General features: G+C 32.6%; 4 protein-coding genes across 6 annotated transcripts; 2 read left to right on the top strand and 2 right to left on the bottom strand.

Moving 5' to 3' along the window:
* Positions 1 to 42: 42 nt before the first annotated feature.
* LOC140866958 (uncharacterized) lies at positions 43 to 2672 on the top strand. The gene is made up of 6 exons (XM_073272023.1): positions 43 to 227; positions 333 to 685; positions 765 to 1115; positions 1311 to 1685; positions 1783 to 2006; positions 2101 to 2672. The coding sequence occupies exons 1-6, from the start codon at positions 82 to 84 to the stop codon at positions 2347 to 2349; spliced, it is 1698 nt and encodes a 565-aa protein (XP_073128124.1). The 5' UTR covers positions 43 to 81; the 3' UTR covers positions 2350 to 2672.
* A 4910-nt stretch (positions 2673 to 7582) lies between these two features.
* On the top strand, positions 7583 to 10222 carry LOC140862139 (NAC domain-containing protein 87-like). Its single transcript, XM_073265141.1, has 3 exons — positions 7583 to 7739; positions 8525 to 8796; positions 9487 to 10222. Exons 1-3 carry the CDS (start codon positions 7583 to 7585, stop codon positions 10006 to 10008), a joined length of 951 nt encoding a protein of 316 aa, XP_073121242.1. The 3' UTR covers positions 10009 to 10222.
* A 130-nt stretch (positions 10223 to 10352) lies between these two features.
* Positions 10353 to 12415, bottom strand: LOC140864096 (small ribosomal subunit protein uS8z/uS8w). The gene is made up of 4 exons (XM_073268020.1): positions 12320 to 12415; positions 11723 to 11873; positions 11460 to 11620; positions 10353 to 10711 (listed from the first exon to the last, which is right to left on the bottom strand). Exons 2-4 carry the CDS (start codon positions 11853 to 11855, stop codon positions 10613 to 10615), a joined length of 393 nt encoding a protein of 130 aa, XP_073124121.1. The 5' UTR covers positions 11856 to 11873; positions 12320 to 12415; the 3' UTR covers positions 10353 to 10612.
* Positions 12416 to 13669: 1254 nt separating this feature from the next.
* On the bottom strand, positions 13670 to 16865 carry LOC140864933 (uncharacterized). 3 transcript variants are annotated; one of them, XM_073269357.1, is made up of 8 exons: positions 16777 to 16865; positions 16313 to 16429; positions 16042 to 16115; positions 15386 to 15479; positions 15030 to 15169; positions 14431 to 14793; positions 14095 to 14157; positions 13670 to 13955 (listed from the first exon to the last, which is right to left on the bottom strand). In XM_073269357.1, the coding sequence occupies exons 2-8, from the start codon at positions 16365 to 16367 to the stop codon at positions 13719 to 13721; spliced, it is 1026 nt and encodes a 341-aa protein (XP_073125458.1). In that variant the 5' UTR covers positions 16368 to 16429; positions 16777 to 16865; the 3' UTR covers positions 13670 to 13718. The 3 variants fall into 3 exon arrangements, with proteins under 3 accessions (XP_073125458.1, XP_073125457.1, XP_073125459.1); XM_073269356.1 differs by lacking the exon at positions 16777 to 16865 and adding an exon at positions 16562 to 16737; XM_073269358.1 differs by lacking the exon at positions 16777 to 16865 and having other exon boundaries at positions 15386 to 15470; positions 16313 to 16738.
* Positions 16866 to 17408: the final 543 nt, after the last annotated feature.

Raw genomic sequence — 17408 nt, forward strand, 5'->3', positions numbered from 1 at the left:
AGTTTTCATCCTTGGAATTGCTTTGTGTTAAAGGGATAGATAAGTGGAGAAATCCATTATTGGATAAAAACAATTAGGAAAATGCTGCAATGTCACAAAGAAACAATTGCTAGGCTTTTCTACAACGTCTCCAGCTCTTTCTTGCTTCTCCACATCTTCTTCCATTTCACTTCCATATTTCTTGCCAAATTGTTCATCTTCTTTGGAGGCAATCCATTCCACCAAAGGTCTATACATGCATTTATATACATGTCGTCGCGACGACGACGGTGGTCTAAATTATACAATATATTCTCAGTGTTGTTCATTTTCTTGTTTCTGATCTCTTGTAGGAACCAAGATGGATATGTTTTCAACGGTTTATCCGACGAGGAAACGGAGGAAGGGGACGAGTACTCGTGCCACAAGCCGGTGGAGGGAGGGAAACGCGACGCGAACCTAAGTTATGGAGATCATGGACCATTCATCATTCGGAATCCGGAAGACGAGTTGGGAAGACAGAGTTTGGATAGTAGTGAGGCAACATGTTATGGCTCGATGGATGACGTCGAATCCGGTGACGAAGAGGTTGTTGAAGAGGATCATGTGGTGAGAGATTCTGATTCTTGTTTTGATTCTGATGAAGTCGAAACTGACCCCACTTCAAATTATGGCTCCAGCTCGAGGGATGACACTTGTACACCAGGTTAAGTATTTAATTTGGTACTAGAATATACTTTGCTTGTAATAAAAATGGCTAATGGAGTTTTTGTCATATTTTTCAGATGAGATTCATGAGAATGGCAACAAGAATCAGCAGGCAGAGGAATTGAATTTCAGACAAGAAGAGGATTTTCTTGTGTTTCAACCATCAAAAGCAGAAGGCAAGAAGCTGGTGCAGGAACATGATGATGAGGGTGAAATATTTGGAGACACTTTTACTATTGGATCGACTTCGAAAGATTCGTCGGAATGGAGAAGCTCCATCAACTGCAGGGACTCTGGTACTGATGATCCCTTTTCGTCTTCTTCGCGTAGAAGCTGCCCCAAGTGGGAATCATACACCTTGTTCCAGAAATACGACGAAGAAATGCTGTTTTTAGATCGAATCAGCGCGCAAAAACTCCACGAAACAGGTACTAAAAGTCTAGAACTCCCCCATCTTGTGTTTACCCTTTTGAAAGTGAGACTTCAATCCCATTTCTTGGAAGGAAAAATGGTTCTTAGTGCTGAAAAAGGTCTTGTTTTTTTCGATATTTCACATGAGTTTTCAAGAAACGACTCGAGTTGAAAACAAGCAGCTCTTGCTAACACTGAAAAACTTTTTGCAGAATCATTGAGATCCATACAAGCATGTCCAAGATCCATATCAGAAAGGATTGTTCATAAACTAGGAACAATAAACAAAAAGTCATCAAAATTTCGCAACAATCCGTATCAAGAACTGGAGGCTGCTTATGTAGCGCAGATTTGTTTGACATGGGAAGCCCTCAACTGGAACTACAAGTACTTCCAACGTCTAAGAGCCACTCGTCGCGAGCATGATCCGGGGTGCCCTGCTTATATCGCGCAACAGTTCCAACAGTTTCAAGTTCTTCTGCAGAGGTATGTCGAAAATGAGCCATATGAGCATGGGAGAAGGCCAGAAATCTATGCTAGGATAAGGAGTTTAGCACCAAAATTGCTTCAGGTCCCGGAATACAGAGGTGAATTAATCTTGTGCCTTCTAATGCATCATAATCATATAAGTTTGTTCCTCAATAATTAAGCACTCATTGTTCATTGATTTTGTTGTATGGATAGATTCGGATCAAGACGATAAAAGAGATCAAGCCGAAAGCAACGGATCAAGAATCCCTTCAGATTCATTTCTTCACATCATGAAAGAATCAATAAGGACATTCATGAATTTCATGAAACAAGACAAGAGGAGTCACTGCCAAATATTAGCAGCCTTCTTTAGCAGAAAAAGAAGTGGCTCGGCTGATGCAACACTACTCCACTTGCTAAAAAGAGTAAACAAAAAGGTGCAAAAAACACATGCAATCATCTACATATATATATAACTTGATTGATCACTTTCATTTCATGTTAACTAACATATATCCAATTCAAATTCAGAAAAAGGCCAAGTTGAATGATCTTAAACGGTCCGGGAAATGCTTGCGGAGAAGGCGGCTACGCGAGGAGGAAGAGCTGGAGATTTTGATGGCTTTGATAGACCTCAAAGTGGTGTCAAGAGTTTTGAGAATGGGTGATTTGAGTGGCGAACATCTGAATTGGTGTGAGAACAAGATGAGCAAAGTGAGGGTGTCTGATAGGAAATTACAAAGAGATTCCTCCCCACTTTTCTTTCCTGCTCATGAGTGACTGCCCATGCAAGCTTTTGCAAAAGCTGAAAAAGATGCATGACTAGATGCTGAATTTGAGATGAATATCCACATTGCTTCATTCCCTTTTGTAAATACAAAACAAAAATAATAATAATGATGTGTTAATTATATTATCTATCAACAATAATAAAAGTAGCATGCATGTCCTCTAGTTAATGATATATCTTGGCTCAATATATATATGGTTTCTTTTTAGGGCTTCCTTCTAATTCTTCCACATGGCCATGAGGTGTAGTGTTCCTAACATATATCTAAATTACTAATTAGTGGTGGGGATGCAATAATTTGTAGTATTTTAGTACGTAGCATTGATGTAGATTTTGATGGAAATCTACAATAATATTAGTCTAATGTAATAATGTTTCTGTGATTTAAATCTGGTATATTATCAAATTTTAATATCAGTCTACTATCTTTGTTATTTTTGTAATTTTAGTCATTTTCTGACATAAGATGATGTGACACCTATGCGACGACAGCGACGTTTAAGTGGCTACGCTGATGTATGCAATGCCACATCAGTATTTTTGAATAAAAATAAGTAAAATTGCAAAAAAAAAAAAGATTAATATAGAACTAAGACCGAAATAGAACAACATAAAAAAAACAATTTTAACGTATATCAAAATTACCGGAAAATTAATTAATGATAATCTGGGTATATATAACTTAAGGTAGAAGTATAGACGAACGTGTAAAAGTAAACAAACACGTACATAATGTATATTAAGAAAAAGGTCAAAAGTTGATAAATGTGGTGGGGTGACATATGTAGATCATTTTGGTGATTCGAATTTTTTTACTTTGAAGGTGTGATTAAAGATGGGTTGGTCACTGATTTTGGTGAAGGAGCTTGCTAGGAAGAAGGGGATGGTGACAAGTTTAGCTTTAGTCACTTTATATATATATATATATTAAAATAAGGATTATACATTGAGAAAAATATTGAATTCAACTTAAGCAAAGCAAGACTGCAAAAAGAGGGGAATAAAAAGGTGGCACACATGCTCCAAGGATAGACTTGGATTAAATTAAACTTTGGGAAATCATTTTTTTTCAAAGATATGGGATATTATTGATGTAATATCGAAATATATTGTATGATATTGAAAATTGATGATTTGTCTTATTCCATATCAGCAAATAGACTAAAATAGTCGAAAATTAAAAGTTAATGTATCAAAGTTTAAGGTGGGTGTATTCAAACTTAGAGATTTTAATTACTTCCAAAGAGTTTGGTGGAGTTTAAAAGTCAATAGGTATAATCTATACTTTTATAAACTCTACGAAAATCCAGAGGTATCCAAAATAGACTTTCGTAGAGTTTTAAAAAATAATGTGGTATTTAACATTATTGACTTTTAAAAGCATCATAAAAGTATAAAGGTATTCAAATTTTCAACGGATTTTTAATGACTCCATGAAAGTCATTAAAGTACAAACATGAAAACATAATGTACAATGCTAAGATGTCAAAATTAATCTTTGAGGCAAGGTTTAGATGAACTTTTAATTATTCATTTCTTCCGTCTCTTCTCTCTCCTCTTTCAAATAATATTTCTACATATTTCTCTTTTTTCTTTTTCAAATCACATTTCTATAAACACATTTTCTCTTCATTTCTCGTTTTTAGCCGATTTAAGAAATATTTCTAAATGGTTGATTAATTAATTTTTATGATTTGAATAAAAAAAATTTAAAAAACGTACGCCATAAATTTCATTTTTTTTTTTGAATTTTAGCGGTTGGAATTTTGGAATTAATGCTTTTATTTTTAATACATAAATTATACCATTAATTTTAATATTAATTACATCAAAAGATACTATAGAAAACTAGAACATTGTTTAATTTTAAAATCTTGAAAATTAATGTCACGAAATGGTTAAGAAAAATAGCAAACATGACAACAGAATTTTTTTAAAATAACATTTTATGATATAACTGATAAAAGATCTTGTTTTTTAAATATATTAAATATTATTCTCTTTATTTTATAATTTCTAATTTTGAAAATCTATCAAGTCTGAAATTATATTTATGAAATTATTTAATAAAATTATTATGCTATATATTGAAAACTCATAACATTTTATTATCCATAGAATTGAAAATTATAATAAAATGATATTAATTAAATATATATCATTTTAAAAATATTTTACAACTCCGTGAAATTCTGTAGAACTCATTGAAAATCTTCCAAAAGTAAATCCACATGAGTCAATGAAAATCTTTTACAACTCTGTAAAATTATGTAAAAATCAATAAAAATCAATCAAATCCAAGAAGTCTATTATTTAAAAAAAAAAAAACCCCATCAAATCAGCAATGAATACACCACTGTAAATATCAGTGGACCAAAACAAAAATGGAATAGATTAATTAACCAATTAAAAACTTATTTTTCTTTAATTGTTGTGTGTGTTGCTTTTTTCTTTCCCTTTAAAAAAATCTATTTATGTTAATTTTTAGTCGTACTCTCTTGCTAATATTTATTTGGTCTATAATTTTTACTATAATAATGACTAAACGATCTTTGGTATGGGACAAGGTCTCAAATTCAAGATTCAATTATGATGATCCACATTAACCTTCTCCCTACTCAAAAAAAAAATAATATTCATTCTATATGTAGGACATATGACATGAAAATGATTAATTTACATGGAAGTATATTTCGAGGATAAATGTACCTGATTTAAAATTTTTAAATATAATAAAATGGTGGAAATAAACAAAATGATCGTTTAAGTTTGTTCATTTATGCTTTACTCCTATAATTTAGGATGTATTTTGATTTTTAATTTTTCTTTTCTTTTTGTGGGGATGCTTACCTAGAGCTGAAAAATGCTCACGCAACCTAATAAAATGTGTCCTGAGAAAATCTTGGAAGTTGATCGAGGATTGTGGACTTGTGGTGTTTGGGCTGTGAAACTTGCACCTATATCCTTTACAATCCAATTTTGATTATTGCATGTAAAAGTACTAGGCTCGAAAAGTCCCAAATTCTTATTAAATTTTATAAAGTCAACAAATTTCTTCCTTTACATGCATGCATTTTAATTTGAGCCGACCTATACTATACACACTGCACACACTTATTTGAAATATATATTAACTTATACATAGCCTGAGCTGATATAAGTCGAGTGAGTCTATCGTCTCAGACTCAGATTTAAAAAAGGACTCATGTTTTTTTGGATGTTGGGTACTGCATGCTTGTTACTTCTCCTCAACTTTCATGGATCGACATCTTAAAAAAATCATTTCAAGTATGTTAAAAAAATTTACTTACAATGATTTTCATGAAATAATACATACATGTACATAAACATATAACATTTTGTCAGGCTTATATATATTAAGTAAACAATTTCACTGAATTATTGATTTTTTAAACCAAGTCTACGCGTTATATAAATTTAATTTTAAAAAAATCCTCTTTAATCAAAAAAATTTATAAATAAATAAACACACATTATTGTCTCGAGACCCAATTTTTAAAATTTGACTCAAGTAACAAATTTCAAGTACACTGAAATTATATATATATATATATATATATATATATATATATATATATATATATATATATATGTATGTATATATATCGTGGATTAATCTCATACACATGCATGCACGCAATTCTAGTCCCTAGAGGCTAGAGAGTACGAATCACATAAAAAGTTTGTGGTTAGGATTGAAAAAGTGTAGGCTCTAAATGACACAAAGAAGGTGTGAAAAGTAAGATTTGAAAACGAGGCTATTTCATTTTTTTTTAAAATAAAAACATTTAGAGAGATAAGAGTCTTATGGTTTGGTGAGCATGCATGTAACCACCCTAGAATAACCTATTGTATGAAATTGGGTGATTTTATTTTATACCTTCTTCATATAAGCTCCAAGAAAATGTTTAGTCATTAATTAAGGTGTCAATATCAAATATATATATATATATATATATATATTTTGTAAGTATCATTCCTATGTTATTCATGTTTCAGAATCTCATCTTACGAATCTAACTATGTATAAATTAAATGTATTTTGAATCATGATTTAGAACAAATTGGAAACCAAATATATTATATATATACAAGTGTTTATATATATATATATATATATATATATATATATATATATAATTAAAGGGTCTTAAAAGGCACACGTGTAAACTAATTGGTCAAAAGGGAAAGAAAGCGACATTATTTGAATTAATTTAATACTACTTACATACAATATATATATATATATATATATATAGAAATTATTAGTTTATAGAGTGAGGTTGCCCAAAAACTTTGGTGGGAAATTGGGTGAAGGTGGTTAGACCAAGCTAATATACACAATCTATATTTCACTTGTAACGCTCACTCCACAGCCTTCTTGCTAAATTACTCTTTGCCCCTCCGTTACCACCGCTAAATTACACTTTGGTACGTGTAATTCTCACATTTTTTCACAATATTTAAACACCTGTTTTATGAATAATTATGATATTAAATTCATATGTATTATATATAAATAAATGTCATGAAATATTTAATTTTGTAGAGTATTTAATAAAAACTTTCGAAACAAAATAGGTGCAATAAATATTCATGTATATATGTGTGTGTGGACACACACACACACACACACTAACATGTTTTCAAGAAAAGTATTCGGGTTAGACAATTTGCATACGTATTTAGCTCATAATTAATAATGTATCTACATATCTATCTATATATAACATATGCATGTAAGTCAAAGTGTTAGATGTAATTAATTATAAAAAAACAAAGACTAAGCCATGACAGCTTCTTAATTGTTCAAGTACAAAATCTTGATAGCTAGATAGATACACATATATATAATGCTAAAGGCGCATCTAATATATCATAAATTGATATTTAATCTATTATATCTTGAGATTTTGTATTTAATGTATCATTAGATCGAGTTTGACTGATGAAATATTTGTATTGAATTTTTTGGAACGTGAGAATTGATATACAAATATTGATGTACATGTAACATCACACACGCGCGCACACAAACACACATGCACACAAATATATAAATATATATTTATTTATTTAAAGACAAAGACTAAGAGGCATATATGGCAGCTTCTTGTTCAAGCATGAAAGATTGGAAGCAATGGAGTCTCCATTAATACCCCATCCAAATTCATTTAAATCCCACGAACTGAGAAAGGATCAATGGAGGAAAAAAATCTTCCTCCGGGATTCCGGTTCCATCCAACGGACGAAGAACTCATCACATATTATCTGAGCAACAAGGTCTCCGATTTCGATTTCGCCACCAGGGCTATTGCTGATGTTGATTTTAACAAGTGTGAGCCATGGGATCTCCCAGGTACGTACTGTTATAGTATATCTTAGCTTTTTAATGAACATATGGGAATTTATTGATTAATTTCTTGTTTCCTTGATTGAAGTTTAATGAAATAAAGTCGATAATAACAATGATAATCGTAAATTAACAGCGTATGAAAAAGGAGGATATATGTTTCTGAGTATGAGTATATTATGGTAATCTAACATTAAGAAAAAAAATTCTTAAATTATAAAAAAGATATGATTTAAGTACGGTGGCGATCGAGTTGGTAGGGTAGGTGAAGTTCGTTCAACTATTGCATTAGTCCTTTACCCAGTGTCACACAGTACCCACGTCATAAAAAAATTAAATGTATTTTGAGTATCCAAATATAATTTTTTTCGGATATTATATTTTGTTATTTTCCTGGAAAAATATATAGGAATTAAATTAAATCCTTTTTTTTTTCAAACATAAAATTACACTATGTTTATTTCCTCTACAAATTTTCTTTACAATATATTATATTCATATATTTAAAGATTGTATGTTTTCATATCATTTAAACTTTTTCTGAACTTTTTTTTATTGTCTATATATAAAAGTTTGAACATTGGAAATTCTTAACATATATATGCAGTTATTTTTCCCAAAAAAAAAAAAGAATTTGTTATTCTAGTAATGTTCAATTATTAAAAGACAATTTATCATTAAATTTATTAAATATCATACCAAATTGTAACATTTTATAATGTACAAATTTATAAAACTATATTTTAGGCTTGAGATAACTAATTTATAATGTGAGTGAAAAATGTCTGCAGCCAAAGCTTCCATGGGAGAGAAGGAATGGTATTTCTTCAGCCTAAGAGACCGAAAATACCCAACCGGTCTGAGGACGAACCGAGCAACAGAAGCTGGATACTGGAAAACAACAGGTAAAGATAAGGAGATTTTCCGGGGCGGGGACGGGGCGTTGGTCGGCATGAAGAAAACCCTAGTTTTCTACAGAGGCAGAGCTCCAAAGGGTGAGAAAACCAATTGGGTTATGCATGAATATCGCCTTGAATCCAAGCATGCCCTCAAACCAACCAAGGTAAATTATATTTATTTAATTAGTACCTCTTTCACATGCACAAATCAGTGATTGTTTTTTTTTTAAAGTAATTTTTGTGTAAAATTGTTTTAAATATTTTAAATTTCAAAATTATATACTGTGATATGGTTATTCGGACTTGGATAAAATGGGACAAGCAACGAGATAGATATGATATCAGTGAATTTGCCATGTTGGAGTTTTTTTATAATATTTAAAATCTAATATTAAATAAAAATAAGTCTATGTTTATGAAAAAATATTTTTTTTATGTCAAAAGAAATATTTTTTTTATTATAGATATGAGTTGATTCTTACGGACATAGATTCGTGACATTGCCTCAAATGAGACATTCTCAAAAAATATATAATGATACCAACTTTAGTTATATAAGAGACATATGCTTATTCTTTTTCTTTCTTTTGACCATATAAGAGATACATAGTTATACTTCATCCATCTATATATATATATATATATTATATATGCGTGTGTGTACGTTTGTTTTTCCGTACAGATTGAAAGAGCAATTTTTTTTTATAAAAATTTATTTGATCTTTATTTAACTCATTCAAGAATTTTTAGCATACTTTAATATAGGTGAATTATATAATTATATATATTATTATAATAGTAAATATATATACACACACACATACGTGAATGTGTTTATTTGTTGTATTAAACAGGAGGAGTGGGTGGTTTGTAGAGTTTTCCAAAAGAGTTTGATAGTGAAGAAACCTCAGCAAACAGCTTCTTCACCACAGTCCCAAGAATCCCCCTCCGACACCAACGCAATGGTGAACGAGCTACAAGACTTGGAATATTTCCAAAGTTTCAGTAACACTATGCCTATCGTTTCTGCATCAACAAATTTCGCCCCGCGAAACTACGACGACAGTATCACCAACTGGGGAGCTGCTGCAAATTCTTTGCAATCACTAACCAATTGGCCATTGTTGAGCACTAATCTTTCCATGAATTCTTTGCTTCTCACTGCATTACAACTCAGGGCCGGCCACGGCCACACCATAGGAGCTGCCACGGGTGCTACGGATGGCTACACTCTCATGCCACAAGGGTCGAGTTCTCCGTTTGGGAATGATTTCGGGGTCAACTTTGGCATGGGTTCATCTTCATCTAGGGTACTTGGTGATGACCAGCCACCGCCGGAGCAATCCTTTAACATGGACTCCAACATTTGGTTATAATTGTTCGGGAAAATCCATGATACTAATTAACTGAGACTCAACTGAGTACTATAAATTGCAATGAAGTATTGCAAAGCAATGGGCGAAGTCCATTATTGCATGAGTAATTAATTGAATCAAGTGTCATATACATGCCAATCTGGAAAAGTGCCTAGTATGTAATATCTTATATTTATAGGGTACATGAAGCTCAGAATTCGTGTATGTAATTATCCAGGTAAACTTTTGTTGTGTAAATCATTGTTTCGAGTCTTTAGTCATCTATATATACGTGTCATGTGAGCAACCACACGTACATATATAGGCCATAAATATACAGGTCGCATGATATAAACGAAAAGATATATAATAAACTCTTAAATCACCTTCATTCATTTTTCCAAGTAGGGCTCCGCAACCAATATAGATATACCGAATAACTAGCCCCGTACTGCGAAACAAACAGCTACTATGATGATGAGATCCCAAAGGATACAATCTCTAATTGCACTTTAACAAAACCACAATATCAAGCATAAGAACATCTCAACACCAAATAAGTTCAAAATCACATCAAAATCTCATAGAAAAAAGGAATCAAGCTTGATCTCTAAAGAAGCTAAGCTTAATAAAAGAAGCCAAGAACTTTCCCACCGACGTTTTTCCTCCTGGCCTCTTCGTGGTCCATGATGCCAGCAGATGTGGTCAGCACGATATAGCCGAACTGCAAGTGCATGAGAAGCAAACATATTTATGTTGTGGCAAAGACTGAAATCAGAAAATCTTTGCCCTAACACCTTTCATCAAGAGTCCTAACTCCTAAAGAAGGATGTAATGACCACATAGCCAAGCTCACAAGTGTGAAAAGATTTTTATGCAAACTTTTTCACCCCAAAGGTATAGCTTGTGTAGCAAATATATGCCTGGAACCAATGTATGGCATTTAATTTGTACTCATAAATATTCTGAAACAGGTAAAACCTCCAATTCAACGTAATGCAAGAAACATGAGAGAAAGACTCAAATCAAAACAGGCATGAATGCAAAGCTGTCTTTATGTCCCTTGTCAAAAGGTGTTATAGGATCATGTCTACGTTACAGACCCCGTACTACATGGAGTAAATAGTTAAATATCTGTTTCCCATTTGTTCGTGAGGATAATACTAAGGAGATGGAAGACCATATCAATTACAACTTCTCTGTCCAATATTCAGCATGCAAAAATTAAATCGACAGGTTGAACTTTCAATATTAGACCATAAAATGCAGGCACATATATTCCAGGACTATAAAATGTCAACATCAACAAAACCAGGCAAGCCACCACAGATAGAAATGGCTGAGTACCAGCCATATAAAATTTGCAACTAACAAGTCAGATTGATTTGCATTGTAGGTGACTCAACTGGTTATTCAATTCCCAGTAGTTAGAAAAAAAAAAAAAAAAAAAAAACTAGCGCTTCAAGATTTACCTGTCTGGAAGGAAGCAACCTTGCAGTCCACCCCTCAATTTCCTTGACACCAACGTCAAAGCGAGGACTGATCACACCACATTTATTCAACCTTCCGTTGAGTTCAACCACAATTTTACCAGAGCGGTGATCATCCACATATTCAAACTCCCCAATGTATCCTGTGTAGACCCATCAAAAAGATTAAAAAAAGAACATGAAGATATCACTCAAAAACATCAAGTCATCGTTGAAAACACGTGTCAATACAATATCCGGCGTACCATGCCTATGCATCACCAGAAGAAACTTGATGATAACTTTAGAGGACGGCCTTATCATCACTTGGCGCTTCCCAAGCTTCTCCGCATTGTACATGCTCTTAAGGGCATCATTCAGCACGCTAACTCTCACCATCTTAGCTTATCAACAAGTCTGTAAAACGTTCAAATGATTCATCAGCATAGATCCTTACAACCACTAAGACGTCGTTTAGATCAAACTCACTCAAAACCTCAACGTCTAATGTTTCAGATTAACAAAATAGATCAAACATTTCAAACCCACTAAAGCCCAGAAAATAAAAAGACAGGGAAAACTTAAACAAAAAAAAACGACTTGCGCATCCTGGTTATGATATTCACCATCCCACTGACATCAATCAACAAACAGAAAAGAAAGCTTCAAATCCATTACACTAACATATCAAGAATCAAAAGTATCCAACAGAATAAATCAAATAAAACAGAAATATATGCATAAAAAGAATTTAAAAAAATCAGAAATCTGGTCAGCAAGCTCCAACAATCCAGACAAAAGTATCTAAGAAAAAATGAATCGAATTCATGTCTTGAAGCGAAAAATGGAAGAATTCATGTTACCAGATGCCAATTGATCTGCAGAGGCTGGCGCAGGGCAAGGGTTCCTCACTTCTCTTATGGGGGAGGCAAATAAATAAAACCTAGGTTTTATGGTACCCGGGTATTCATTTACGGAATTACCCTTCGATTAAATATAATATTTCATTTTATTTTTCATTTAATATATTATACCTAATTATGAATTAATAAGCTAATGTTCTTACTCAGGTCAAAACGAATCGAGTCAAATCGAATGTAAAAAAAAAATCTCAAGGTTCAAATTCGACTCAAATTATACATATTCGAGCTCGAGTGTAATTTGAAGTTTAAAATTTTTAATTCGTTTTGTTCGAATCAGGTTCAATCAAAGATATACGTTTGAATTTGATTCAAAATATTCAAGTGTATTTCCAAACTACTTGAAAATGTAATATTACGTTTTGTAAAAAATTTTCTACAAAAATAAAATAAAATATCAAATTTAGTTTTGTAAACGACTTACAAATTATGGAACAAAATAATTTAGACTAAAATTCATTTTCAAACTTGGTAATTTTAAATACCAACAAAATATTTATTGAGCGGCTCGAAATACCCACAAACAAACTCAATTCATTTGCAACCCGACCCACCCAAATTATTTCTTCTTCTTTTTTTTTTTTTCATTTGGGGTCATATTTAAATTCAGTTTAGACTTGAGTTGTTTGCCATGTGTACGAAACCGAAATATGTATAATTATCAAAATGAAAAATAATAGTTGCTACTTGCTATTGTTTTACACACGATCTATCTATGGACAGGTATCATCAAATAAAACTTTTTAAAAATTACAAAAATAAACTTTCTAAATGCGCTATTTTACATGTTTAAATTATTATTTTTTATTGCAAAAAATATTGTGTTATGCTTATTTGGATAAAAAATATTACTTTTTTTATTTCAAAAACATATTGTGTAATATATTATAGTTTGAATTAAAATGTTGCATTCTACTACATGTATTAACCGAATCGACCCACAAAATTTAAATTTTCTTCCGCTGTGATTTATAATCTTATGAGAGATGATTGACACAAAATTTATGCTCCATTTTTTATTATATAAAACACATTCCACGACAATTAAAGATTCCATATATTGAAACATTACGTAAGTTATTTACATTCCACTTTTTATACTTACATACAACAACAAAAAATATGGACATTAGTCTATATTAAAATATTTGTTTGTAATTGGTTACATATGTGTGCTTTAATCAGAAAAAAGAATTCAAATATTTTTCATAAATCACATTAGATTCTCTAAAAATAACAATAATTTAATTAAATTAAATTAAATTAATGGACGACAGAAGAAACAACCGGAGATAAGCTAACCTTTTCCCTGTATATATCAAATAAAATCCAAATGAAATGATCAATAACATGAGAGCTTACATTTCCTGATACTATGATGCCTGCCAAAACTTGTTGGGGGGCCATCCGGGGGAAGATGGAGATGTTCTTCATTGTACTTGATATCCATGAGACGCAGACCATGAGGAGGAACGAAAAACGCGTGCTTCGCAAGTTCTTTTCGGTCACGGGATGCCAAAATCTTGGGAACTATGTCAGGGGAAGCGGCTTCTCTCCCAACTTGAAGCAACAATGCAACCTATGAACATAGGTGCAAAAACGAGCATTACCACTTACACGAAAAATCGAACGGAGTCACAGGTTCATGATGAAATTCGTCCATTGGTTTTGAGATGAATTCTAGAGAGGAAAATAGGGATGAAAGGTCAAATACATACCATATTCCGAACTTGCCTATATAAAAAACCAGATCCTTCAATTTCTGCTTGCAAAAGAGGTCCCTACACAAGAGAGATTTGTTAAATTCAAGTTTAGTGATTCTTAATAAAACACAGAAGATTTCATGGTATTGCATAAGTTCATCCGGTTTATAAAAGCATTTATATATGTTATAAAAGATGAGAGCCCCGTCTCCAAAGCTGGACACAAAGACAGTAAAGTATTGAGCTAAATAAATCATTACATTGAGTTTGATAGTCTTCATTTGTATCAAAATCAGAGCTTCATAATCGTAAAGAAAAAGGGAATTAAATTTTATTCTATTTAAGAAGTACCATTTCATTCACATTAAAACAGAAGATATTCTTCACTGGATTCGGCGTCCTATCATTGTGTGATGTATTGGAAAATGCAGAGAAGTCGTGAGTTCCCACAAAATGCTTTGCAGCATCCCTCATGGCAGCTGTATCGAGTTTATAAACACTATGGTAAGCATAGTGCCTGAGAAATGGGTCCATGATGGTGTCATTGTAAATTTTGTAATGATAAATCTTGCTCTTAACTGAAAAACGAGCATGAAATTCTTGCACCGCGGAGCTGATCTCTCTGATTCTGATATCAGAGGGAAGAAGACCATTTAGTGCTCTGTGAACGCTTTCCAACTCGTCATAGTTGAATGGCGTAATGAAGTGCGCCACCTAAAATACAACATTTTTCATGAAATTTATCTTTTTCCAGTGATTCCACAGTCACATATTTGTTAGAGCTCAAAATCAGTATTTCACATCAACACTTTCGATGTTTGGCTTATTTCAAGGAACACTGGATAGCCAAATTTTAAGATTGCGTTTCTTGGTAAATAATAATTTCTTTGTGGGCTTCTATAATTATTTCAAAACTCATGACTCATGAGTGCCGATGTAAATAAACATACCTGGCACCAGGCATGAACTCCTGCATCTGTTCGACTCGCACCAACTAACTGAAGTTCTTCCCGTCCTAATGTTGTAATTTGAGTCAAAGCTTCTTCAACAATACATTGAACCGTCGGCGTTGATTGCTGGTATTGCCACCCTACATACAATCGGCACCCTCAAATATAATTACATACTGGAATCAACTTAACAGACTAAAATTCAAAAGTTTGTGAACCGCAAAACTTGATAAATCTTTAGGGAGGAACATGATAAGAATGCAAGTTAGAAAACAATATTGTATCAAACACCCATATTCAGCAGAATTTGGAAAAATATTTTAAACAGAGATGAGGAAAACAACATAAGCACAAACCTGAAAAACGGGTGCCATCATAAGCAATAACCAATCGCCACTTGAAACCTCGAACTGGGAGCATTTCCGTATTCTGCCCATCAGTCTGCAAATCCTGCTAGCAAAATATTATTATAACAGCAGAAACAACTAATTGAGCAAAACAGTACACAGGCAGCAATTATAAGAAAAAAAAAAAAGAGAGGGGGTGTGGCAAGTGGTAAGTTCAATGACCTCCCTTGTTTTCTCTAACTGCCCATTTATCCAGTACTATCATGTTCTAATCTTAATTTCGCATGAATCTGGCGATCTCGAATGGTTATGGAATTCTAAATGTAATTTCAGTCAAAATGCTTCAAGTACGGAGTTTTTAACCAGCAAGAGGTATAAGGGATTGAACAGGAACTCGAACCTCGTACTTGGATGAAGCATTCTACTCCTTGAATATCACTATGAGAAGAGCAGGAGCAAATTGCAAATAATGGTGCTAAACTGTGAAATCTTGGCATTCCACATTCAAAATCACCTGCGGCTTAAGTTTTCTACACTACTCAACCTATGATTCTCGAAAGCACACCAACAAGCCGAGCAAAATTTGTTCTTCAGTTACCAATCAAGAATGCACTTTATATGCATAAAAACAAATCGAAGAACGTGACTTGAATGTATGCAATCACCTTTAGCCCATGGAAACATGACATTGGTACAGGAAACTGAGACAACTTAAATTTCACCAACCTAAGTGAAGAACCTGAAAGAAAAAGATAACATCAATTGAGCAGGAGTCACATTCGTTTAAAAGCTCGATTTCTGTAAACAATTCACTTGGACATACGCACACGCCCATTTTTACACACATTCTTATATACAGAGATGCACATCAAAGTACAGACAAGTTTGAAATCCAATTCAGTAACCAAAAACTTAGAAATATGGTGAATGGTTTACCCTTGTTTAGTGGGATCCATGGAGAGAAAGAAAAGGCTGGTATCTGTTGTAGCATCTATCTTCTGCAGACTCACTCCTTAACGCCTCACAACAGAAACCAAACTTAGAAATCTGAAACTAAAAGCAAGAACAAACTCAATCATTACAATTATTTATACAACGGAAGCTAAAATCAGTAAAATGAGAATACTAGAGCCTAGAGGTGGAAATTTGGATGTTACTCCATCCAACAGGAAAAAGAGAACCGACTTTAAGGGCTCGAGCAAAGTATAACATATAATGGAAGGAAAGATGAAAGAATCACAAAGCAAACCCAAGAATGGAACAGCTCAAATTCCGGACAAAAATCAAATTTCAAGACATTTCAAAAACCAAAGTTCAAACTAAAGCAATCGGGTTCATGTTTTTTTTTTTATTATTATCTGTATAAAGTTGGTGTAATATTAATTAGAGAAAGACTCTACCTTGGCTTGGCACACGGCGTAGTAGGTGGCTGGCCTTTTTATGAATCGGGAGGTAACGGCGGCTGCGAGGGTAGAATCTTTTATCCATTTATTTTCTTGTTTATTTGACTTTTTTCCTTACATAACATAACCGATACTATTTTTATTTTTTTGAAACCAGATCCATAACCGATACTATTATTATCATTAACTTGTATTATTAAATATTTAATTTAAATCCTCTCAAAAAAAATATTTAATTTATTGTGAAAAAGTAAAAATTTTAAAACTCAAATATATCAAACCAAACACTAATAAATTTCTTCTCTCTAAACTTGTGTGTATTTCAATTCAAATATTGAGGTTAATTTATAGATCATCAATTGAGAATTGTCCAAAAACAAATATGTCATCAATTACATAATCAAAAATTAAAATATCATCACATCACCATCACAAAATAATTTTCAACCTAATTTAAATATTTAATTCTCAATACTCCCCCTTGTGATGATGATCGTGATAGTACGTGTTTTTTATACTGTCTCGTTAAAAACCTTACTAGGAAAAACTCAGTGGGATAAAAATCATAGCAAGGAAAAAAGAGTGCAGCCACGTAAACTCCCCTCATGTTAATACGATCGATTCTTCAC

The sequence above is a fragment of the Henckelia pumila genome, chromosome 4, assembly GCF_033568475.1.
Source record: "Henckelia pumila isolate YLH828 chromosome 4, ASM3356847v2, whole genome shotgun sequence".
Classification (NCBI taxonomy): Eukaryota; Viridiplantae; Streptophyta; class Magnoliopsida; order Lamiales; family Gesneriaceae; genus Henckelia; species Henckelia pumila.